This window comes from Camponotus floridanus, unplaced genomic scaffold (genome assembly GCF_003227725.1).
Source record: "Camponotus floridanus strain SB8 unplaced genomic scaffold, Cflo_v7.5 scaffold10, whole genome shotgun sequence".
Taxonomy (NCBI): Eukaryota; Metazoa; Arthropoda; class Insecta; order Hymenoptera; family Formicidae; genus Camponotus; species Camponotus floridanus.
The window spans coordinates 2217499-2243660 of NW_020229215.1; the positions used below are offsets into that span (position 1 = coordinate 2217499).

The window sequence follows — 26162 nt, forward strand, 5'->3', positions numbered from 1 at the left end:
CGTTCATACCAAAACAGTTTCTGCTTATAAAAACGCAACGACCATACATGGGTTAAAAATCAATTACGCGCGCGGCTTTTACACCTCTTTCCTTTCGTTACGCCTCGCGCAATCGGTGAGCCTTGAATGCGGGATTCAGTCTTTGATACAATCGATGCGAAGAACCTAATTCTCGCTCTGCCAGAGAATTTAGAGATTTGATTGACTATCAGGCACTTTTCAATGATGGCATTAATGACGGATTAGTATAGATAATTGAAAGCTACGTTGAATTCACAGTCTTATTCACAAATTTTTCATCATCTTTTTCTTCCTTTTTTTTTCAAAGTATATAATGCCATCATGGATCGCTAAGTATAATTTAACTTAATAAATGGTGCGTGTACAGATTGTTTTTTTCTGATATCTTTATCTCTCTTTAATTCTTACATTAGAGAGAAAGAAACATTCTTCTTTCAAAAGATGCACTGCTTGACACTATTTTTCGTTCGAAGCGCAAGATTCTTCGCCTTGATTCAACGCTTCATTAAACGCTTCAAACCAAAAATAGTATTAAATAGAGTGCATCTAATGCTGCAACGTTTGATTGAGAGAGAAAGAAATATGCAATTTGTTTGCAAACGCTTATATAAATGTGATGCAATACAATAATTAATAATAACAATAAAAAAATCTTATATGTATAAAGAAAATTTTCTATATTAATTAAAAATATAAACATAAATTTTCTTTTTTCATTCATTTTAAAGTTTCTGAAATATATTATTACATATTTCGAGATTCAATTCTATGTTTTTAACAAATAGTAAATATAAAAAATTATATGTAACGAAATAAATATAATATAGGTGTATAATAAAATAAAAACAAGATTCATACAAAAGATTCTTATATAACAAAATATTAGAAAAAAATCATATAAGAATAAAATCGAACTTCTTAGATAAACTAAACTTTAAAGAAGTTCTCAATATAAATCAATTTTAAATCTAATAAAAATAAATGTACTTTACAATAAAAACGTATATACATGTGTTAATTAACTTTGCATTACTGCTAATTTTAACCATGCAAAATAATTTGTGTTTATTAGAAAGTGGCCTACAGAAACAAAACATATAATTACATAAAGCACATAATTAAATTTAGCTATAATGTAAACTATAATCAACTGTTAATTATCTATTTTACCTGTTTACTACCAAATAAAATTCTAATTTTACACAGTACCATTTATCTCAAACAAAATAAATTAGATAAATAAATAGTTATTCTAATTGAAATGAATTCAAACAAATGGGGAGAAGGCAATAATAAAAATTGAATGTCACTAATATAAACCTCTATACCTGGATTCAATATCGTTCTTGAATCTTTATTCTATATATGCTGATATATTATTATTAAATATTTTCACATAATCAACAATGTAAAATACACAAACATAATATAAGATAATGATATATTTTGATTTAGCTTTAATAAAGAAGAGACAACTTAAAAATTGAGACTGCTTAAAAATTCTAATAATAATCTTATCTCGTCAATAAAAATAGATTTGTGTTTAGAATTTTGAAGATGTTAATAAAAATGAGATCAAAGTATGTATGTATATATATATGTGTGTGTGTGTGTGTGTGTGTGTATGTATGTCAATTTGAGCAATGATCAAATCAGACTACAACTACTCTATGCTTGAATAATAAAATGTACAAGAGCAATGAACATTAGTAGGCAGTATTTAGATGCTTATGTACACTCAAATTGTAAAAGTATCTAAGTTATAAAAATATCTCAAAAAGTGATATTTTGGAAATATAAAAAATTATATAATTTTTCCTATTTCAAGTTATTCCTAACATTATTGTTCTCTGATATTATAAAAACATGAAAAATTATATAGTTTTTCTTACTTCAAGTCCTAACATTATTGTTCTCTTATTCAAACTATAGATTTCCAGTCTTAAATAGGTATAAATCGAAATAATATAAAATATGTATCATTATATTAATACAATTATGTATTTACAGAGGTTACCGCTTTTCTCGCTGCTTCATCTAAATTATTCGCTGTGAGAATAGGCAATCCAGATTCGGCCAAAACCTTTTTGGCTTCTGTCACATTAGTGCCTAATAAAAAATAAATTGCAACAAAAATACTTTTGAAATTTATTTTTGTAAATTACGAGAACACATAAGCGAAAATGAAATATATAATAAAATTATAGGATTTATAAATAACAAATAATGAGAAATTAAAGAAAAAGAATATCGATACACGTCTTACCTTCTAGTCTCACAACAAGTGGTATTTGAAGTCCTAAGTTTTGTGATGCAGCAATAATTCCTCTTGCTATCGTTATGCAATTCACGATTCCTCCAAAAACATTAACGAGAATAGCTTTGACTTTTGGATCTGAAGAAAGAAAAGAAATTTATATTTTATATTCATGCTTGAACCATTCTAAATTTTATATTTTACCTTCACTGAGGATTCTAAATGCTTGAAAAACTTGATCTTCTCTCACACTACCGCCAACATCTAAAAAATTAGCTGGCGATCCTCCATTTAACTTAATAATATCCATTGTAGCCATAGCTAGACCAGCTCCATTCACTAAATAAAGATTTATATACTTATAGTTGATTCATACTTATTCATTGATATATTCATTGTTATTTCATAATTTTTTTTTACTTGTTTTATATATTTTATATATTTTTACTTTATATATTTAATTTACTTTCATTGTAATCATAATAATATAATGTATTTTACCTAAACATCCTATATTGCCATCCATTCCGATATAATTCAAATTATATCGTGATGCATCCACCTCTCTGGGATCTTTTTCACTGACATCTTCTAAAGCAAATAGAGTTTGCTGTCTAAATTGTGCATTATCATCAAATGCAATTTTTGCATCTACCGCTATCACTTGCTTATCTGTCGTTTCCACCAGTGGATTGATTTCAATTTGCAGCGCATCAATATCCACAAACAGCTTCCACAAATTTTTCAATTCATATATAGCTTTATTAAGGACATCCGGATCGGAAAATCCCAAAAAAGTACACACGTCCTGTGCTATTTCATCATCGATTCCATAATAGATATCCAATGGAACAGTTTTGATTTTCTCAGGATATTTCTCCGCAACTGTTTCAATATCCATTCCACCAGCTGGAGATGCTATCAGCACAGGGCCATTGTACTGACGATCCATGAGAATACAGATATAGGTCTCATATGCAATATCTACTGACTCAGCTATCATAATCTTCTGCACTAGTATGCCATCCTTCGAAGTCTGTTTAGTAATCAGACGATGACCTAACATATTCTTCACATAATTGCTAACAGCATTACGACTATTAGAAGGAAAAGAAAGACATAATGAATATAAAACATCATCTTAATATATATACAATTTTTATAATATATATACATATATATAATAGAAAAGTTATGATATATATAATATATACATGACATCTCTAAAAATATGAAATGTAATAAAAAAATTGTCTTATGTTATTTTTCGTTTTTCATCATGTTGTTTTTACACATATAATTGGCATTAGTACATAAATATCTCATTATATAGTATAACAAAGATTAAATAAAATGTTTTGGAGCTGTATGCATAAGAGACATTTTGCAAAATATTTTTACAAAGACCTAGTTGTCAAACTTACTCTTTGGTGAGATGAACACCTCCCTTGAACCCATTATCAAACCAACCCTTTCCACGACCTCCTGCCAAGACTTGAGCTTTAATGACAAATTCATCCGCATCTGCAAAAATGGGTAAACTTACTTAGTAACTTATAAAATAAGTACTATATATATACACATACAAATAATTTGTCGTTACACAGTTACTTATGATTGTCAATAATTATTAATAAATTGACACAGTAGACAGTTTAATGGATCATTCCATATTTGAAACTTAATTTTGTACTGGGAGGATAAAATTCTTTTACATATTAACAGATGCAAAATATAGGAAGGAGTGCTGAGATACTTACGTAGTTTTTCCAAAGCAGAATTCGTCTTGCTTAAGTCGTCGACGATAGCAAAGTTTTGTACAGAGACACCCGAATCGCGCAGGAGCTCTTTGCTCTGATATTCCAACAGGTTCAAATTCCTCACGCTCGACGCGCAGACGATCTTCGTGGTCCTCTTGAGAAGATGCGCCGAGCGACCAAATATTCGCAGCATGATTAACCTCTAAAAGTTTCAACACAAATGTACCCCTTTCGTTCTATCAACGCTATTGACGCTTAAACAATTATTTTTTGTTCTCATACGTACATTTGTAGTTATATGTATCACTCAATATTGTTATCTCTCTGCTTTTTTTCAAGTCTTAAAGAAACAATTCACCGGCTATATCACAAATACAAACTCGATAAATTTACGTCCATCGTGTGTGATGTCACATGTGCGATACACGTGCTGTCTATGGCGGTACATATGAACAATGTAATGTGGATTATTATATTTTTTTTTTCACATTACTATGAAAATGCCATGGATTATATTTTTTTCACATTATTATGAAAATATTATGAATTATCATATTTTCACATTACTATGGAAAAAAAGAAGAATAAGAGTAAATATATTTACTCATGACAGTGACACATTTTTCATTAATAGCAATGTATGCGCACCTACGAATCTCGAATAAAAAAAAATAAAAAAATATATATATATACACGTGTGTGTTGCTTGTTAAATAATATAATCATGAAATAGTAATGAAGCATATATATGTGAGATTAACATATGTGAAGTCTCTTTTAAACAGAAAAATATGTTAAAAATATGTTAAAAAGATGCAAATAACTAACAATATATATATGCAAATTATAAAATTATTACAGAAAGAAAAGAATATCAATGTTAATATTTTAAAAATTATGTTATATAATGTATATTTCTCTGCACAAAAATCCATAAAAAGAAAGTATGTTCGGAATAATAAATGTACCACTATATCTATTATGTTAATTAAGCAATCAATGTCAATTATTTTTAGCGACAATTATATTCTAACACATGCGCATGCACGCGCCTATCAAAATTCTGTTCATTATTTGCATTATATATATAAATCATTTTTATACACAATATGAATAATAAATTTATGTAAAGAAATTTCTCATATACTACTATATAAAATGTATTCAAATGTTAAACATGTTTACATTTTTAAATATAGAGATATATAATACCTAAATATATATAATTTCTGAGATATATAGTAGTATAATAGTATGAACACACTATTATGATTTATATAAACTTTTTTCATATAATATCTCTGAACTATCCTAATATAATAATATTATACATACATATATCTGATAAAACTTAAGCAAAAAGTATCTGTAAAAAAAAAGAGATCTATTTAGAAAGTTTATTATTATGTTTATTATTGTTTTTTAATGTTATGGTAATTAAAAATTAATTATGATTAGAATAATTCACAGAATATTAGAATAGTTCAGTGATTAACAAATATTTGCAGTATTATCAAAATTAGTCAAGTGTTCATTATCTACTTTTGTATAAATGGACGGAAAATTACGCTGCTCTATACATTATGACATTATATAATTCTTAGTCCTGGTTGCACCAACGTTATTTTAGCTTTAAGCGAGACTTAAATATATGTCTATCTTTATCTTTCTTTCTAAATAAATAAAGAGAGACATATATTTAAGTTTCGCTTAAATCTAACATAATGATGGTGCAACCGGGCCTTAGTCTTTGTTAATTGTCTTTGTTAATTCTTACTCATTTCTCGTAAATCGTAGCAAATTAATATATAATATGTGTAACTTAGCAATGAATACATATTTTTGCACGAGCGCAATTTATTATAATTTATTTAATTGTATTTCCTCTTTTGTTCTAGATCTATATTTATTATTATTTATTTCTCATAATCTGTGCCTTGTTTTAGATATACAATTTTTTGTTTTAGATTATACAATTGCATGTTTCAAGATTTGTATATTTTTGTTATTTTAAACTGTTTATGTAATATAACGAAACATTTCTGCACTAATATGCTTTCTGTTTTTTTGGCAAATAAACGAAACTTTTAGTATAATTATACATCGTTAAAGACAGTATTTAAAGAATATTTTTAATGCGTTTTTAATATAAAATGCTCATTTTATAATTTATGTAAAAGTCTAAAGGTCAACAGAATTCTTATATCTTTAAAATTAATTTTAATTTTACATTATTCAATATATACATATGATTTATGTCAAATTATTTTCTTTATATCTTGAAAATATACTATAGAATATGATTCTACAGTTATATAAAACTTGGCAATTTTTGAATGAATGTAATACTTGAAATCATATAATAATATATATAATATTCGCTTTACGAGAATGAGAGTAATAAAAAATATACACATATAAAAAAATATAGATATAAAAATAGATAAAAACATATATAAAAATTTAGCACAAATTACTTAAAGTATTTCGTATATATAATTAGTTATATAATAAAGAAATAATATATTATTCATAAAAATTTTTAAATGTTATATGTGTCAAAAGAAAATGTAAGTAACTTTTTTATATTATATAAAACACAAATTATGCTAAATTTACCACACATATTATTCTGATTATTAGAATCAAATGCAGATCAATCTTGGACTTTTTGTCACATAATATCGTGATGGTTCTTAAAAAGAAGTTATGGAAGTACTTAAGCATTAAGTTATCATTGCTAAAACTGACTGTCTTTGCATTAGATAAACTAATGATATGCAATATTAATTTTTAGGCTATCAAAAAAATGATTAGAAATTATTTAAGATTAATTATTTAAATTGTTTAAGCAATTTAAGTATATGTGATTAAAGAAATCTATAATATTTTATTATAAATCTCATTTTTTAAAATTTGTTTCGTGTCTATTAAATTTTTTAGATAATTCATTTAAGAAATCTGTATAAAATTTAGAGCCGTTAAATCTTATGGCTTATACAATTATTAGAGATTACTTTACACTATATATAGTCAAAGACCCGCAAGAATAGTAAGAAAGTTATTCCTAAGGCGGCGTCCAGAATCTTGTTTCCAGCACTGCTCCTGAAGGCTGCAGCATCGCCCATTTGGAATGTATGAGTGGGACTCGACATCCTGCCATCACCACCGTTACTAAACGCGAGCACTCTTAAGTGATATGCCTTGCCCGGACTTAAATTCCTGATATCGGCTTCCAGTTTAGAGCCGCCTGGTATTATTGTATCATTCGCCGTGCTCATGTCTTGGTCGACCTCCCATATACGTATTTTGTATCCGATTAATGGTTCCTCTTCTAAACTCGGCTGTACATAACGCCAAACGACTCTCACCGTTGATGGATTCACGCCGTACACGTTCACCGAAGACGGCGGTTTCTGCGGCGCTTTGCGGTAAGTTCGCTCCAGATACCGTTCACTTTCCGGACCTTCCCCAGCGGAGTTGTAGGCCATCACCTTTACAAAATTAATGATCTTTGTTTAGATTTAAATTTGTCATAATTTCAAATATTTTTCGTTTTTATTTTTTAAATGACTAATATATATTTATTTATTTTAATAAGTTAATTCTTTAATTAAATAGCTTTTATAGCAAATTTTTTCATATATGTTCTAAAGTAGAAATTCAAGTAAAAAATTTTTCTTCACTTTACCTTTACATAATAATATGTATCTGGTTGCAATCCAACTACTAACGACCAAGGACGAGTGGTACGCGATAAATAATAAGTAGCATGTTCTTCGGGGACGCTTTCCTTCCAGTACTTGATCCTGTGTCCAATCAACTTGCCTCGCACTCGCTCACGAGTTTGTTCAATCGGTTGCCAAGTGATGTTTAAGCTGGTACTGTTATAGCTCATTGAGTATACTTGTTGCGGTGCGACTTGCGGCATATCCTCCGCACTGTACACTGTCGTAGTTTCCGATATAGGACCCTCGCCTATCACATTAATCGCTTGTACTTTTACTTCATATTTTGTATAGTAAAACTGCGATTGAATTGGCACGACGCTGCTACCGACATTGCCGTACTCCCTCAGAGGTAACGATTGGTACTCTGAATCGTGTCCTTTACGACGCCAGAATATCTTGTAATAGATTCCAGGACCATTTTGATCAGACGAGGGGAGTGGATCCCATGTAATTGTAAGGTCTCCAATCTTTCCTCCACCACCACTAATATTCGATGGCGATTTTGTAGGTTTGTCAGGTGGAGTACTATATTGAGGTGAAGGAGACGATGGTGGACCATAACCAAGTTCATTAAAGGCTAATATGCGAAATTCATATGTGGTATAAGGATTTAAAACGTTTTCCAAAAATGCCTCTTTTCGGCCATTATATCTATCCATTTCGATAGCTGTGATATCTAAGAATAATAATACATTCATGTAAAATAAAGCAAAGTAAATATACTTGCTTTGAAGTATTTTCAGAGAATTATAAATATATTAAAAAGATAATTTAACAAGTATCCTAATTGTCAATAATTCTCATAAGGAATTATATATTATAATTAAGAAATATATTACATAATATATATTATTTATTTTGTATAATATATATTATATTATAAAATATATTATATAATTTTATATATATATATATATATATATATATATATATATATATATTATAATTAAGAATTATAATTAGTAAAGAACCGGAACTTACTTTCTACGAGAGGAAACCATGTACGATTCCAATTTGTACGTGCACTGATTGTGTACATAGTTATTACTTTGCCGTTGAAAGCGCCATCAGTCCATCGTAATGTGGCTGAAATTTTGACGATATTCACAACTTGTACCCCACCAGGCGGTCCGGGTGGTCCGTTCACGATCAGATCGGTCTTGCTCGATATTTCACCAACAGCACTTTTCAAAATACATTCGTATTCGCCGCTTTCAGCAAATGTAGCGTTTATAATGTCTAAATATTCACCATCAATGTGCCAATGTCGATTATTTTCCAAATCTTTATCGCGGATACGCATACCATTATGCCTCCAAATATACGCCACATCTAACATTTCATCTGTATTGCCTAAGCAACGCAATGTCTGATTATTATTATAGGACATAATTAAACGTGGCGGCAATCTTTCAATAAGTTCTGGTCCACCTGTATGAGTAATTTTAAATTAATTTTAAATTAATCAACCTTTGAACAATTTTAAATATGCATAAATATGCATTAATGATAAATCATTAAAATTCGGTTAATTGATAAATTTAACTTAATATACGTATCTTATGTAATATGTCTTCATTAAGGACACAATAATTTTTTTAAATTTATAAAGATACCCAACATATGAAATGATTAACTTACGTAGTACAATTAATCGTCCACGAGTTTCATCGCTGCCATATTGATTCGTTGCTGTGCACACGTATGTTCCTTCGTCGTCTCGCGATACCGGGCTAATGATAAGGTTTCCAGTTTCCAGAATCCTCCGCCTACCGCCTGATCCGATCACGTTTCCATCTTTCTTCCATACAAATTTTGGTCTGGGCGCGGCCTCGGGTTTGCATACAATTGTGACATTACCACCTTCTGCCGCATATGTCTCAGATTCCATAGGCCGTTTCTTGAAAGAAGGTTTTAACGCTGAAATGTTAAAGAGCATTATTCCTTATGTGTTTTTCACCGACATGATAATTGAAAAATATATAAATACTTACATAGGACTCTAAGTTGTGCTGATGAATACACTGTCTTCAGCTGATTTTTCGCACGACACTGATACATAGCTTGATCCCTTTCAGGATCCAAATACTTTATATTTATTACATTATCTTGTATAGTGTAACGATCTCTATCTTCGGGCGGTAGAGTGTACATATCCAAAATTTCTCCATTTCTGAACCAGTTATAAGTAACATCTGGTATACCAAATGCTTCGCAAGTCCAGGTTAAATCTCCTCTGTTATCCATGTGTTTGTCCACCAATGGAATAGTAAAATTAGGCGCTGCTTGTATGGTTAATTGCACGGAATTCTCGATTGATAATCTATCGTTGTACACGCGGCAAACATATTCACCCTGATCCTCCACACGGACACGAGGTATTATCAATACTCGATTGTAACTCGTCGCATACGCACCGCGCGGCAAGACAGAACCCCTTCTTGTCCAATTATATGAAGGAACAGGACTAAACATAAATAAATTATTAATTACAATTATAAAAATTATATATTTTTATATATATACTATACTATATATAAAATATATTTTTTTATATATAATATATAATATTTTTAGTACACTTTATATATTATATATATAATTATATATATTTATATAATATATAAAATAAAAATATATATGTAAATATATATAAACTCACTATCCGAATGCGATACATTCCAATCTAACTTCCTCTCCGGCCATTGGTGCTTCCGGAAACGCCTTTGGAAAATTATTGGGAAACTTTAATTGTTGAAATGAGGCTGAAAAATTCAAAAAGTGATTAAATTTACTATTCTATTGTGTTACACAGATACTTTTAAAAAATAATTCAAAATAATTACAGTGCATATTCACTCTTAATGGAAAGAATGGCCCATTACGTCCATTATCAGATGCGATACTTTGAACATTGCACGAATAATTTCCTTGGTCGATTGTCTCCAATGTGGAAAAATAAAGCGCTCCATCATTCGAAACGAATACGCGTTTGTCCTCCTCGACAAAATTGGGGAAAAAATCGCGCGCCCAATAATATTTCACACCTGGAAAATGTTGCGGTGGATCGCAATAAACTGCTTTACCCCAATGATTATCTCCACGTTCCTCTCCACGTTTTAAATTAAACTCTAGAATATATCCGAACGATAATTCAACACTCTCAGATATAATTGTACCAAATTTATTAGTAGCCTTGCAATGATACGAGCCACGGTCATGTGTCTGTAAATAAATAACATAATTAATAATATAATATAATCTTTAACTATAATATAAATAATATTAATATGAAATAATCAATATATTTATTATATATTTGAAAAGAATCTTTACTTGTTCGGGCTCATAAATAATCAATGTTCCACCGCTCACAGTATATCTGTTATTTGAAAGAGGATCTATTTTTGTCGCAATAAGCCGATCATTTTCATAATCTTCTTTAAACCATTCATAGGTTGGAGTAGGATAGCCACCCGCTAGACAACTCAACGAGACATCATTATTTACTCTCTTTTTCGCTATATCAAATACTTTGCTCATAGGTTGTTTTATAAAATATGGCCCCCTAGGTATTTGAAGAGGGTTATCGATTTCAATGCCATATTGATAAGTACGATCATCTTCTACCAAGTTATGAAGAATAACGATGGATGCTTTGCAGATATATAAGAGCTCTTCTCTTCCAGTGACCTTCTCCAATCCCCAACGCTGAAGGTTATTAGAGTAGGAATATGCCAAATAATCTCTTCCTATTATATTGTCATTAGGTTCAGGTAGAAAGGCGTTATCCATATTTATTAAAGCTGTACCATCAGCCTCGTTTATCCATGAGCCACTCTGTAGTTTTATTCCAGTATACCATCTACGATGTTGCGGATCCTGCCATAATAATTCATAGAGTATGAATCTATGCTCCTCCAGTGTATTAATACTAAGTAGATCACTTTGAAATGCCTGACAGTTCCTTCGCGCATCCATCCGTGATCTCAGGGGACTCTTGATAAAACGATAGCATGATTCTTGAAATCGTATCCAATGTTGTGGGCACTCATAAGGTTCGTGCAAGATATTTTGTGCAAACACAGGTAGTAAAAGAATTAACAAAAATACCACGTTACTCAATAAATCAGACATTCTGGATATCTTATTATGCAATAAACATTTTAAAAGTATCGAATTATAATTCACAGTATTAATCTTGCTTGAAAATATCGTCCAACAAATATGTGATTATGGCAGAAGTAGAATTGATTCAGCTCTTAGACACTCCCTGTTGATGACCACCTTGTTAACCTGTGCCACCTTTGTCCATTCGTTTTACATGTAAGGTAATTAGTTTTGGGATATTCACCGTGAGAATTGCAATTGAGATATTTAATTAAACACGCCGGATCTCGTACGATAAGACATGAATGAGACTTAAGGGATAAAATAAATAATGTCAAATATATATAAAAACGATTTGATTACAAACGCGACGCTACATCGCCGGACACTCCCTATGACGAATAATGGCGGAAATTGACGAACACTAAAGGTACCTTTTCATGGTAGCGACGAGCGACCACGAGTGATCAGTGTACACTGCGCGACAACGATTCGTTCCGTAACCCCTCTCTCGCGGGGCAAGGGGAGCATAGAAGTGACCAATCAGCTGGCAGCGTGGCAATGGCTGATTGGTTAGAAGCTACGCTCCCCTTGCCTCGCGAGAGGGACCTAGGAACGAATCGTTGTCGCGCAGTGTACATACACTGAGCGACAACGATTCGTTCCCTGGCCACTCTCTCGCGGGACAAGGGGAGCGTAGAAGTGACCAATCAGCTGGCAGCGTGGCAGTGGCTGATTGGTTAGAGGCTACGCTCCCCTTGCCCCGCGAGAAAGGGACGAATCGTTGTCGCGCAGTGTAGTTAAAAAAATCGAACTACAAATGCGACGAAAAACATAGCGCTAGCGTCGCTACCATGAAATGGTACCTTTACGAACATGCAGTAGCTTATCTGGGTTGCGTGTCCATGATGGTGACTCGCAAAACGTCTTGAATATTCATTCTAACCTGAAACCGTGAATGATCGCAGAGAGAATCGTGTTTTACTTTGCCGTATTTATTTAAAAAATATCTAAAAAGTAAAATGCCGGAAACAAAGACAGAAACGAAACCGATCAAAGATATGAAGAATGGAAAGGAAGACGATAAAAATGACCTAGTAAGAGATTAACCTATGTCAAAGTAGTGGGATTGGTGTCATTAGTATTGAAGAAAAATGCTTCTGTGATTCTATAATAATATTAATAATATTAATATTATAATAATATTAATTATAATAATATTAATTAAATCTGTACACACATATATGTACTTGTAATTTATCGTTACATAGTAAAACAATTTCTGCTTTTCTTGTAATTTATCTTACATTTGAATAAGTTACCTTTTATTACTACGTATCTTATTATTGAATGATATATTAATATTATTAATATATCATTATTATTAATATTAATATTAATTGATATATTAATATTTACTGTGCAGTTTTTTTTGTAATTTTTTTTTCTATGATAATGTCTCTTTATCTACAAAAAAAATTGAATAAAGAGCGATGGTTAAAAAATAAAGTACATACTTTATCTTTATTCTCTTAAATATTGGAATGCATATTAAAATATTTATTATTTTAATTTATATTTTAATATATAATTTATTCGTAAATATTGGAAACCTAATTTTACTTTTCAGTCAGAGGAAGATAAACTTCTACAGGAAGAATTAACTCTGCTCGTAGAGCGTCTGCAGGATGCCAATACTAAACTGTATCATCCTGCTCTAGAATCTTTGCGTTCACATATTCGTGCGTCAACAACATCAATGACTAGTGTTCCAAAACCATTGAAATTTATGCGGCCTCACTATGATACTATGAAGAATATCTATGAGAAGATGACTAATGTGAAATGTAAAGAATTATGTTCTGACATTATCTCTGTCCTCGCAATGACCATGGGTGAAGGTCGAGAGTGTTTGAAGTATAGGCTCACAGGCTCCGCATTAGCAATTGGTGAATGGGGACATGAATATGTTAGACATTTGTCAGGAGAGTTGGCAGGAGAATGGGATGAGGTTACGGGTGATAATGTCGAGGCGACAAACAAGAAACTGATTGCTTTGGTACATGAGATTGTCCCCTATAACATGGCACACAATGCGGAAACAGAGGCGTGTGATCTGTTAATGGAGATCGAAAGACTTGATCTACTAGAACAATACGTCGACGAAAGCGCGTATCAACGAGTATGTCTCTATCTTACAAGCTGCGTGCCATATGTGGCTGATCCAGAGAACAGCACTCTTCTTCATGTCGCTTGTAAATTATATCGAAAATTTGGACAATATCCACAAGCAATTAGACTAGCGATGCAATTGAATGATTTACCTCTCATTGAATCAATCTTCACAAATTGTAGGGATCTGTAAGTATAATCTTTTAAAGAAAAATATAATATATTATAATCTTTAATATAATATATTATATAATATCTTTAATCTTTAATATAATATATTATAATCTTTTAAAGAATGGTTTATTTAGAATCTTTATAAGCAGGTTTTTATTTGAAAAACCTTATTAATTAATATAATCGATTTCCTGAAGAGAATTATAAGAAGTCTATTATACTTTTCAGTTCTGTGCAAAAGCAATTGGCTTTTATGCTTGGTCGCCAGCAGATCTTTCTGGAGTTACATGAGGCTACAGTAGAAGACGACGATCTATTCGAAATAATGTCCAATTCCCACTTAAACAATCACTTTCTGAACTTAGCACGAGAGTTAGATATAATGGAACCCAAGACACCAGAGGATGTCTATAAATCCCACTTAGAAAATTCACGACCGCCGTTTGGCGGTGGTCAGGTCGACTCAGCGCGTCAGAATCTTGCGGCGAGTTTTGTCAACGGTTTCGTAAATGCTGCATTTGGTCACGACAAACTATTGATCGAGGATGGTAACAAGTGGCTGTACAAGAATAAAGAGCATGGTATGTTAAGTGCGACTGCATCTCTAGGTCTAATCCTGCTATGGGATGTGGACGGCGGTCTTACTCCAATTGACAAGTACCTGTACTCATCGGAAGACTACATCAAATCCGGTGCTCTGCTAGCTTGTGGCATTGTCAATTGCGGCGTGAGAAACGAGTGTGATCCCGCCTTGGCTCTGCTGTCCGATTACGTGTTGCACAGCAGCAATACCATGCGTATCGGCGCCATCGTCGGCCTCGGTATCGCGTACGCCGGTTCTAACCGGGAAGCTGTACTGGGTCTGCTGACGCCAGTCCTCAGTGACACCAAATCGAGTTGGGAAGTGCTTGGTATGACTGGTCTGGCATTAGGAATGGTCGCTGCCGGCTCTTGTAACGCTTATGTCACTACAGCGATCATGCATACATTGATGGACAAGTCGGAATCCGATCTCAAAGATACATATGCGCGATTTCTGGCACTCGGTCTAGGATTATGTTTCCTGGGAAAGCAGGAGGCTGCAGAAGCGATCATAGCAGCTCTGGAAATCGTTCACGAGCCATTTAGATCGATGTCGACGACGTTGGTGGAAGTGTGCGCCTACGCTGGCACAGGGAACGTCCTCAAGATTCAACACCTGTTGCACATCTGTTCAGAGCACTATGAGCCGAGCAACGAGAAGGAGGAAAAGAGTGATCGCAAGGACAAGGAAAAGAAGGAGGAGAAGAAAGAAGATAAGGAGAAGGATCTCAGTTCTAGACAGGCTATTGCTGTCCTCGGCATCGCTTTGATCGCTATGGGAGAGGAGATCGGCGCCGAGATGGCATACAGGACCTTCGGTCATCTATTGCGTTACTGCGAGCCCGTGATTCGTCGTTCAGTACCTCTCGCTCTAGGTCTCATCTCGGTGTCGAATCCGAAATTAAATATTCTAGACACATTGTCCAAGTTCTCACACGACAGCGACTCTGAAGTGGCACATAATGCGATATTCGCCATGGGCCTGGTCGGTGCTGGTACAAATAACGCACGATTGGCTGCTATGTTGAGGCAATTGGCTCAGTTTCACGCAAAAGACCCCAACAATCTCTTCATGGTGCGCATCGCACAAGGTTTGACGCATCTAGGTAAAGGTACGCTTACTCTATCGCCTTATCACAGCGATAGGCAGCTGCTCAGTCCTGTTGCTCTCGCCGGTCTTCTATCGACATTGATTGGTTTTTTGGATGTGAAAAACAGTGAGTATATATTCTTGATACAATGGATATAGAAATATTGTTTGCATTTCAATTCTTTTTGAGCAATCCTTTTAAATTATCCTCATTATGAAGATTCTTATTCTAAATTTTCTAAGTTGACTATGAGAAATTCTTATGATTAATTCTTAAGATACAGAAATTTACAATAAATTTTGATCTTTTTTTTTATATATTTACACAATTAGTTAATCAGAAAAAAAAGTTTTTAAAAACTTTAATATTCTTAAATATTCTTTAATATTCTTAAATATTCTTAAATATTCTTAAATATTCTTTAATATTCTTTCCTCAATTCTTTTTATTATAAAAAAATAAAGCTTCTTTATTGTAATGTGACTTTTTGTTAATTAATGCCAATTCATTTTTGTTAATTAATATCAATTCATTTTTGAGCAATCCTTTTAAATTATCCTCATTATAATATGACTTTTTTAATTAATGTCATGAATATTTTTTCAGTTATCCTTGGACGCTCACACTACTTGCTGTATACGCTAGCTGCTGCGATGCAGCCTAGAATGTTGGTGACTTTCGATGAAGACCTGAATCCGCTGGCCGTACCAGTGAGAGTCGGTCTCGCTGTCGATGTTGTCGGCCAAGCGGGCAAACCGAAAACTATCACAGGCTTCCAGACACACACCACTCCAGTATTACTGGCATATGGTGAGAGAGCAGAACTTGCCACCGAGGAATACATACCATTGACGCCAATCATGGAGGGTTTTGTAATTTTAAGAAAAAATCCGGATTTTATACCTTAATCATCGTAATATTTTGTTTTCAATGGTCAATACGCTTCATATTAAACTTCACTTATAAGACAGAGTATAATAAAAGTGTGTTTATTCACCTTGCATATGTGAAAGAGATTGCAACATCTCTAGGTATAGATTATTCTCTTTCTGTAGAAAGATCATATTTTTTTTCTTATGTTTCATAGAAAGGGAAAAATACAAATATTCCTTATTTAATAAAATATTGTTTTTTAATAATAAAAGTACTGATATATATATATATATAATGTATAAAATCTCGCTCGACATGAATTTTGTATGCAAAGTATACATCATAATTATAAAAAAGATCAATATGAAACGGTATTTTACATTATATTCTTAACGATAATAATACATCAACAGACGTAAGTCTTTCCTAAAGTAAGTACCATTCAGAATAGCATATATACACACATGTATATAACAATTGCATAGACATATGAAATATATATTATGTAATTTTATATATATATATATATATATATATATATATATATAAATATTATATATATATATATTTATACTTGTGCAATTGTCATATAAATACATTATACTTAAATGTTTTCTATATTTTACTGCTCTATCTTTTTAACTAAAAACCATAAAAATGAAAAGTCTGTATTACAATCATGTTAGTCTATTAAAATGTGGATATATTATCGCACATATGAACGACAATGTGTATCGTATTATGTCAATAAAGTACATTAATTGTAAAACTTCAAATAATACTCGTATAAAAGCTTGTACTATAGTTACTATAATATAACGTAACTTTTCTTTTGATCGTGACTGCATAATTTAGTTTTAATATTTCTATGCAAAAGAAAAATAAATACGTTAAAAAAGGTTTAATGATTATAAACTCCTACTGTTTCTAAAATTTAATTCTCTTGTGTCCTTTTCTTTTTAATGCTATGATTTGTGCAATGATAAAATTATGATTTCATTTCATGAGAAATATGTTCCAATAATCCATACAGAATATAATAGAATAGAAATAGAATAATAATAGAAATGATATTGTAGATTTCATTATAGCTTTCTAAAATTAGTTTGCACAGTATATAAAGTCACATTTTGGCACTGTTATTTATTTAAACCATGATAAATACGCTATTTCAATTAAAATAAAAAGAAATTGATTCTAAAAATAAGAGGATTACAAAATAAACTGTAAATACAAATTGCCTCATCAGTTTTATAATATATCATATAAAAAAAATTCAAGAAATAAATTTTTAGTTTTAGTATATCTTTAAAATTAATTGTTTTGTAATTCAATCGCGGCATGATGGCAGTACTTTAGGCAGTGTGCTAAAATTTACAATTTTGTTCAAATTGTAATTGTTTGTCTAAATTGTAATTTGTTATTAAATTACTTTATATTAGTATCAGTTATTTATCAACAATAACAACTCTGTAAGATTTTAATTTCTTAACTCGCATATAATTACGAATGTAGCACCTCTATCTGAATATACTATTAAAATATCTTAACTTTGTCATATAAAAATATTCTATTTGGGAAACTAATATTCCTGTATAATAATTGTAAAATTACTTACATGTATAAAAGTATACTCTCTTTTATACAATTCTAAATTGCTTATAATCAGAATTATACATAAATAATTCGTTATTACTTTATGTATATACTTATAAATTTATACCTTAAGCCTTAAGTCTCTTAGACAATGTACCAGCCATTTAAAGTTTTCCTATATATAAAACTCATATATATATACATATATATACATATATATACATATATATATGAGTTACAGGTTGTCCAAGTTTTATATATATATATATATATATATATATATATATATATATATATGTATATATAAAACTCGGACAACTTATCAATTATTGTTAGTACTTGTATAAAAGGCTTTAGTATCAATTCAGATAGTTCATAAAAACTATATATCTTTAAGCTCATTAGTCATTCAAAAATTCGTACTTATTGTCATTTTGATAATAAACTGTGCTGCCTTTGATAATAATAAAGACTATACTCTACTACTACTTTGATAAATACTGATAAATAACTAATGATAAATATTGTTCTATTGCAACTACAATAAAACAGTATTATATCTACCATATCAATAATTGCAAATAAAATGAATGGCTATACATTATCAGGACCATATTTGCAAAAAAGTGATATAGCTTTTTACGAAATTTTGAGGACGCTTTGTAACTTACTTTTTCAGATAAATGGCAATGTAAATTCAGTTTTACTAACAATAATTTGTTTCCATATCGCGATGGACAGTCACAGGCGCTAAAACGTGATGCGGTGATCCCAAGTACGTTGTAGGAGAAGGCATTCTGAAACTGCCGGACTGCCTCGTTAAATCTGGCTCTATGTTATTGTCGACAATTAGCAAAGGTTCGGAGGCAAATGTTTGTTGCTCGGAATCATCATGTGGCGTCATTGTGCTATACCCATGATCGCTATCCCCACCAGGTGGTCTTCTGTAATTGGTAGAAACTCTATATGGTGATATAGGCGCGGTACCATCTCTCATAAGGCAATCCAAATTGCTTTTGGTTTGATCCAATTCCGCGGGCTCCAAATCGCCCTCGAGATGCGTCATGCGCAACGTGTCAGGCGAAGTATGGAGATGTAAACATTGATGCTCCACACCTGAGTTTACCGATCGAAGTCTATAGCAAAACAGAATAACGCCTAGAATCAAGACCAATGCAAGAATTCCACCGGCTACCAGACCGACCGATGGCCACTCTCCTATCACGACTTCATCTGTTGATTGTGAATCTGAAAAAAGCATAACTTTATTACATAATGGAAATCATAATAAATGTGACAAAAGAGAAAAAAGAATGAATTTACTGTAAGTGCCGTCGCTGTAAGGTATCAGAGATCCGAAGATTCCCTTGAAACAAACTGACATGTCAGAACAAAATGGTTGTTGCAAAGGTGTTTCTCCATCGGCATCGATGTGACACCATTGACAATCAGCGATACCCAAGCAATCTTTCTCCGTCGCGTATGATTTGCAATCGATAGACGGACACGATTTCAAATTTGTCGGCTGTATCCATGGAGTCTGTAAACTTGAGCCTTGCTCATATAGAGGCGGACAAGAATTTAAATTGTTGATACTTTGTTGTGAGCAACTAGAAGAATATAAGGAGCATTCGCAAGGACATTCACAACCAGTTTGTTCCATACTTTTGCAGTTTAGGCATGAATGATCCATCTGTAATATTTAATAAAAAAAGTAAAAACAAAAATATATTAAAATCAGAAATAAAATGCGCAATAACTAATGTGAACTTACCGTACTGCATGGACAAAAAGCTCTAAGCAAATTGCACTGAGTCGTCACATTAACGACACCAAGGAATACATTAGTATCTGGTACAGCAGCTACCTGATATCTAACACAGTGCTCGCCGTGTGCTATATTAGTAAGTACGTCGTCAAGTGACATATTAAATTGATAATATCTTTGGACAACGCCCTCCAAGTGATTGGCACAAGATTTTTTTTTCACAAACAGTCCATGATTTAATATGTCATTAGCTACTAAAAGTTCCTTATGCGTTAAATGCTGCTGTTCAATCTTGCCTGTTGCTTCCAACAATGTCGGATGTGACACCAAGTAGCCTTTGTCATCCATCAAGAAACATTTGACAGTCGCATCATAACAGAATGGAAACATCTCCTGTAGTAATCTCATGATGTAACCCATTGTAACATCCATAGATAAGACAGCAATAACATAATCTGTACTGTTATTGCCCATAGGATATTCAATAACTTGACTTAGAGTTACTACATAGCCTGATCCACCTGCATCTAAGTAAGGTGGAGTCAAAATTATCTTATCAGGATGCTCTAGTGCTTTTCCATACCACATTCGCCTTTTGGGATCAAAACCAGAATCCAATACCATTCCTGGGAAAATCTCCAACACACCACTAACTGTACTCACAACATATCTAAAATGACAAAATAAACAAGTTATTATTATACTAATAATAATCTAATAAAATTTTAATTATTTGTGTAATTACCTTCTTATTATAAATTTATTTAATGGACTTTCAATATGTTGCTTTTTAAAATGCTCCAAGACTTGCGCTAAGATTGCTACATCCGGTTTTACAGATGGATGTAAACCAGGATTAGCTAAAAGACCCGTTAAATCTTTGATGTATGCCATATAGCTTTGTACAGTCATAGCTGAACCAGTTTCTAATAGTTCCAGTTGCTCCATTGGGGATTGAAAACACCATGGAGATAAATAAACTACACCAGTTGCTAAAAATAAAATAAAATATATAAGATTTTAAATATCTAATGTGTTGTAAATAATTGACAATTAGAATGAAAGAGTTTATCTTCTTACATAAAGTTGCAATCCTGTTTCTATAAATGCAGAGTGTATCTTTATTAATGACAGTTTGAAGCATAAGATCGAGGCGATGATGTAATATGTTTGTAGGCAGTGAGGACACAGTTCTCGCAACAGGCAATATTCCTTCTTCAGTAATAGATACAAGACATATTATCAAGGCATCATAATGTAAATGTTTCCATCGGTATCGCTTCTGCATCATGAATCAAAGAATAATTTTCTATCTCTTACTCCCGTTTTAAAATTTGTATATAAATGCTTCTCCTTACCTGCTCGCCCAATTTTGTTTTCACATCTATGACTCCTTCAATTTCATTTATCATTTTCATTACTGTCCAATTATCTATATTTTCAATATCTTGCAAATGTACTTTAAGCGGTTGTTCAATTATTGTCTCAATCCTGGGAAAATTTTTATGCATCCAAACCACACCTTTATTGTCGAAGAATATAACATATATGTTTGGACCAGTGTTAAAATATGTCACATCATCAAGAAAATCATTTAATTTTATATCTAAAGATAGTAGCGCAACACTTGTAATTTGTCCAATAGATAATGTCATTGTCTTGCTATATAGATCAAAATATGGATCTAATATATAAACATCTTTCTTATGATAATCAGGACATTGCAAACAAGAAAATAGTTTTCCTATTTTATATCCAAGAACATTTTGTGTTGGAAGGACAATAATATGATCATTTTCTAAAAACTGTGTATCACTGATGTATGGGTGTTGGTCTGAAAATAAACTGTAATGTAGAACAATTTTTCGTACAAAAAGTAAAGTATAAAAAAGAACTTACTTGGAAGAATAAGTATAGTTTTCAAATGAATCGTAAGTCTTTCTGAAATTGTTTCAAACACTCTTTCCACATGTGATATATCTTTTACTTTATTAGTTAAATGTATAATAATCACTTCATGTCTTAAATTCTGTGTTAATTTCTTAAAATCAACCTTTGTTGTCTGATTTGAATCTAAAAAAAAATTAAAGGCATTAAATCAATACATATATACAATATATATTTAAATAGACTCGCTTTTAATTACCTGTTCTAATTAAACTGTCGATATAACGGATTAATTGAAATTTATTGATATCTGTTGCTTTCAACAAGCCATCCTTGCAAAACAGAGATGCAGCATTAGCAAGACCAACAACAGTAACATTATCTGTTTCAGAAAGCATATCTATAATAGTTCTAGCTGCTTTTTGAATCAAAGCTAGATCGGATTCTGACATAAACATGTTATGTTCCAAAAGCAGAATGACATTCTTCTTGGGACAGTATTGAGATAATAAAAGTGATCCAATAATATGATCCATTGTAGATGGTCCACATATCGTACTTGGTTGGCTTATTGGTAATACATGTAAATTTTTCCATTCTTGACTTCTTAACTTTGTTGCCAATTCTATAATCAAAATTAATATATCATCAACTTAATGAATCTAAATGAAAGAAATGACAATTATGTTATTCAATATAAAATAATATAAATAATAATATAAATATAAATATATATAAATAAATATAAATAATAATACCTGTTATAATTTGAGTACATATATCCGAAACTCTGTTCATTTGCATTACGTCTAAATCAACCGTTTGACTAGAATAAACTGCGCGGACCTCCTTCGACAGGATGGAGTATATGGCGTTGTAGCCCTGTTTGAGGACATCAATGTGCGTTCTTAATTTATTGTTGAACTTATCAACTAACGCATTCAGTCTCGCGTCCAGGTTGCTGGAGATGTTTGCGAATTCCATCCTGTTGATCGTATCCTGGAACGAGGACGCGCCGAGTTCCTCGTCGACGATGGATCGCAGCCTCTTTGACAGATACCCCACGACATCTCGGAGGCACATACCGTTCAAGGGTTCCGCTGACACCTGTTTGCGCAGCGACTTGCCAGTTTGACACTTGACAGTGACGTTAGTGACCTCGTCGTCGTTAGCGACTGCATAAATATTTGTCAGTATTATCGGCAGGAGCAAGTACAAAATCTTGTTTACAGCCATCCTGACTGTAAAATTGCGGCTATTTCGGCGAAGCGTGTAATTTCATAACCTCACGGATTTGTCGCGCGTCGATAATAATTTATATCCGTATCGACGAGCATTTCAAGCGTCATGTAACTGTGTTTACTTCGAGATCCGCGAAGTTTGTTTACGAACTTTACGAGAAGAACGTGCTCGGGGACGCCAAGATTCGTTCAATTTTTGCACGTTAGCGGGACTGCGAAGCATCGAGCACCGTAGTTTCGGCGAGCGCCATCTTTGAGCGGAACTGTATCTCGCATCTGGCGCCATCTGTAGTTTTCGCGCGAAGCTTGTGACATTTAAAGATCACTTACTCTTATCTGCGGAATATTTATTTATTTATTTATTATTTATTTATTTATTTATTTATTTATTATTTATATTTTATTTTTTTTATTTAGAGTATAAAAGAAAGCCTGAGGGTTATCCATCCAGCTATTATACATTTGTTAACGAGTTATTTTTATACTTCATTTTACACGAAATTACACGAAATTACAATACTTGTAACAAGAGTCTAAGATGAAATAAAATAAAATAAAATAAAATAAAATTCATTATAAGCGGAGTATTTATTTTTGTTTACCGCACTAACCGCCATCTTGAGTAAATGTTCCATCTGTTGCATGTCGTCGAATTGCATTTTATTTATTATTGAAATATTTAATACATGTAATTGTAGGTATTCACGAAATAAGAGAATAATGTATTCATATATTAATTACGAAAGAAAAGTTACTAAAAAATAAATCGGTTTTTAATGGATCGTCTATCATTTTTTAGTATTTTATTATCAGAAGACGCATTATGTTATGTTTAATTGCAAGTAAATAATATATAAATAATATATAATTCTATAAATTAAATGTACTTTTTAGATGGACATAATATTTACAAAAATGTTTACGAAAAAAAGTGACAATACACATGCTATTCTCTGTTAATAAAAAAAACATCTAGTAAAAATCAATTAAAATTTTCATTTGCATGGCAAAAACATATAGATCAAACTTCAATTAATAATTGCAAACACAAACAATTTTATTCACTGTGACAAATTCTTTGTCACACTGAATAAAATTGTCAATAAAATTGAGACTTGTCATTTATTATAACTTATTGTCGCATGCAACGTCATCAATAAATTGCTTATTGATGATCAATTACAAAACGATTCGATGCGATGTGTCAATATAATATTGTATCCGAGTGCTGTCAAAGCTCAATACTTTGGTATCAAATAATTGAAATTTTCACTCGCCTTCTTCTCAAGTCTCTTTAAATATCATTATCGTTACCAAATGCAATTTTAAAAAACATTACAGCGTAAAAATGTTAAACACGTTGTAAAAGTTGAATCGTATAGCGTCAAAATTAGGGAAAGCCAAATTTTTAAAATAAATTTACGCAAAATTGCTTTGATTTGCGTGAATTTCTTTTTCCATATATAACATAATTTTTCGAAATTGTTACGGATATTTCGAAAATCGCGTCCATCCCCGTGAAAATTCTAAGCAGCAAGATGGTAAGCGGCGTGGTTCCCGCGCCACTTTCCGCACATCCTCTTGTCATTTGGGATGCTCCCCTCTTCGGGCGCCTAATGTCATCAAGCAATCATGTCGCACGACACACAAAACATATTGTTATTCGCGAGATATCGCAAGATTCGAAGCATCCGAAAAATCCGGCGGCAAAAATCCGAACCGGAAGCAACGCAAACAACATTTATTTAATTATTCTCATCGTGAAACTTTGGACGAGCGTTAGCGGATAATTCGGAAAAATTGAGTAATTTTGCAGGCAGAATCAATCGAATGGATTGAATAGGACTGATTACTGCTGCTTCCTTGATACCGATTCGTCATCGCGGGCCGAAAAAAGTTGGCTCGCAGCGCAAAGCGTTTTACGGTTTTGCGTTATCAATCCGGGCTTCTCCTCATGACCTATACAACGGACTGTACCTCGAACGGATGCGGGGACGGATCGGTGTCACGTGAACCCTCCGGATATACCAGCTTCCTAGTCTTGCTCACCTACTTTATCGCCATTTCGTTTCATCGGAAACGTTCGGAAATCGCCCATGGCCGGAAAAACGTGCGGCAATTCCTTGCCGAAATGCACATCCGTCGTTTCCTTTTTCATTATCCAAAACTTAATTGCACTGATTGTCATCTTGATCGATTTTTGTACTTGCTTCCTTGAATCCTTTAAAAAAAAAAACGAACTTTATCAACAAAAATCCAAACAGATCCAGGATAAAGTTAATGACAGAAATCAGATAACGACAGAATGATATAATGATATAATGAAATAATTCCAAGATTTTTGATCTTTAATTATTATACGCGATAACTCATATATAGTATATCAGTCTGTTCAAGAGATGAGTCAAGAGATTAATAATGCGACGTTAATGGAAAAAATTTCCGCCGTAATTGCATAATAAATGCGCGGCATTTTGTTTTCACGTTGATGGAACTTATTGAAGTTAATGGTCGAGATGCATTTCGGTATTCCTTTCATTAATTACATGATATATCCTTAAATATTCTGGTCTATTATAATAAATGCAGTGAACGAAAAATAAACTTAAACGTATCTTTTGAATTTTTTCCATTTTCGTGTCAAAAACATAATCAATTCTAATCTGAATCTCAGCAATTATGTCTGATTACTGCCATTATGAAATTAATTATCATCATGTATTATATTACGATTGAGAAAATTAAAAAAATTATTGTTAGTTAATACCATTTTATTTTTATTCAAGATGATAACAAATTTACTTTTTGAAGAAAAGTATATAATCATTATTGTTTTAGATTTTTGTGGAATATTGAAAAGATGTACATGGTTCAATCTAGAAAGAATGTCTTACCTCTG

At 32.0% G+C, this 26162-nt stretch overlaps 4 protein-coding genes across 4 annotated transcripts; 1 reads left to right on the top strand and 3 right to left on the bottom strand.

Moving 5' to 3' along the window:
- Positions 1-1449: 1449 nt before the first annotated feature.
- LOC105249450 (succinate--CoA ligase [GDP-forming] subunit beta, mitochondrial) lies at positions 1450-4473 on the bottom strand. Its single transcript, XM_011254926.3, has 7 exons — positions 4325-4473; positions 4039-4240; positions 3703-3802; positions 2780-3375; positions 2483-2617; positions 2288-2416; positions 1450-2130 (listed from the first exon to the last, which is right to left on the bottom strand). Exons 2-7 carry the CDS (start codon positions 4229-4231, stop codon positions 2018-2020), a joined length of 1266 nt encoding a protein of 421 aa, XP_011253228.1. The 5' UTR covers positions 4232-4240; positions 4325-4473; the 3' UTR covers positions 1450-2017.
- Positions 4474-6607: 2134 nt separating this feature from the next.
- Positions 6608-12288, bottom strand: LOC105249449 (contactin). Its single transcript, XM_011254925.3, has 8 exons — positions 11106-12288; positions 10616-10994; positions 10432-10534; positions 9764-10236; positions 9411-9689; positions 8751-9200; positions 7730-8445; positions 6608-7532 (listed from the first exon to the last, which is right to left on the bottom strand). The coding sequence occupies exons 1-8, from the start codon at positions 11904-11906 to the stop codon at positions 7062-7064; spliced, it is 3672 nt and encodes a 1223-aa protein (XP_011253227.1). The 5' UTR covers positions 11907-12288; the 3' UTR covers positions 6608-7061.
- Positions 12289-12777: 489 nt separating this feature from the next.
- Positions 12778-16870, top strand: LOC105248386 (26S proteasome non-ATPase regulatory subunit 2). The gene is made up of 4 exons (XM_025409720.1): positions 12778-12976; positions 13510-14240; positions 14454-16024; positions 16505-16870. The coding sequence occupies exons 1-4, from the start codon at positions 12902-12904 to the stop codon at positions 16804-16806; spliced, it is 2679 nt and encodes an 892-aa protein (XP_025265505.1). The 5' UTR covers positions 12778-12901; the 3' UTR covers positions 16807-16870.
- Positions 16871-18682: 1812 nt separating this feature from the next.
- LOC105248385 (VWFA and cache domain-containing protein 1) lies at positions 18683-23598 on the bottom strand. Its single transcript, XM_020026611.2, has 9 exons — positions 22781-23598; positions 22282-22647; positions 22035-22208; positions 21494-21969; positions 21216-21417; positions 20881-21127; positions 20142-20805; positions 19691-20060; positions 18683-19615 (listed from the first exon to the last, which is right to left on the bottom strand). Exons 1-9 carry the CDS (start codon positions 23256-23258, stop codon positions 19074-19076), a joined length of 3519 nt encoding a protein of 1172 aa, XP_019882170.2. The 5' UTR covers positions 23259-23598; the 3' UTR covers positions 18683-19073.
- Between the last annotated feature and the right edge of the window lie 2564 nt (positions 23599-26162).

Bases quoted from the DNA above. Each gene is read 5' to 3' on its own strand.
- LOC105248386 (XM_025409720.1), top strand. From the start codon at position 12,902: ATGCCGGAAACAAAGACAGAAACGAAACCGATCAAAGATATGAAGAAT. The intron at 12,977-13,509 runs GTAAGAGATTAA...TTTACTTTTCAG, and splicing joins AAGACGATAAAAATGACCTA to TCAGAGGAAGATAAACTTCT. The intron at 16,025-16,504 runs GTGAGTATATAT...ATATTTTTTCAG, and splicing joins TTTTTTGGATGTGAAAAACA to TTATCCTTGGACGCTCACAC.
- LOC105248385 (XM_020026611.2), bottom strand. From the start codon at position 23,258: ATGGCTGTAAACAAGATTTTGTACTTGCTCCTGCCGATAATACTGACA. The intron at 22,648-22,780 runs GTATTATTATTT...TTTTGATTATAG, and splicing joins ATGTACTCAAATTATAACAG to AATTGGCAACAAAGTTAAGA. The intron at 21,418-21,493 runs GTAAGGAGAAGC...TTCATGATGCAG, and splicing joins AAACAAAATTGGGCGAGCAG to AAGCGATACCGATGGAAACA.
- LOC105249450 (XM_011254926.3), bottom strand. From the start codon at position 4,231: ATGCTGCGAATATTTGGTCGCTCGGCGCATCTTCTCAAGAGGACCACG. The intron at 2,618-2,779 runs GTAAAATACATT...ATCTTTATTTAG, and splicing joins TGGCAATATAGGATGTTTAG to TGAATGGAGCTGGTCTAGCT. The intron at 2,131-2,287 runs GTAAGACGTGTA...ATTTTTTATTAG, and splicing joins ACTTGTTGTGAGACTAGAAG to GCACTAATGTGACAGAAGCC.
- LOC105249449 (XM_011254925.3), bottom strand. From the start codon at position 11,906: ATGTCTGATTTATTGAGTAACGTGGTATTTTTGTTAATTCTTTTACTA. The intron at 9,690-9,763 runs GTAAGTATTTAT...TTAACATTTCAG, and splicing joins AGCACAACTTAGAGTCCTAT to CGTTAAAACCTTCTTTCAAG. The intron at 9,201-9,410 runs GTAAGTTAATCA...TTACTCATACAG, and splicing joins TGGACGATTAATTGTACTAC to GTGGACCAGAACTTATTGAA.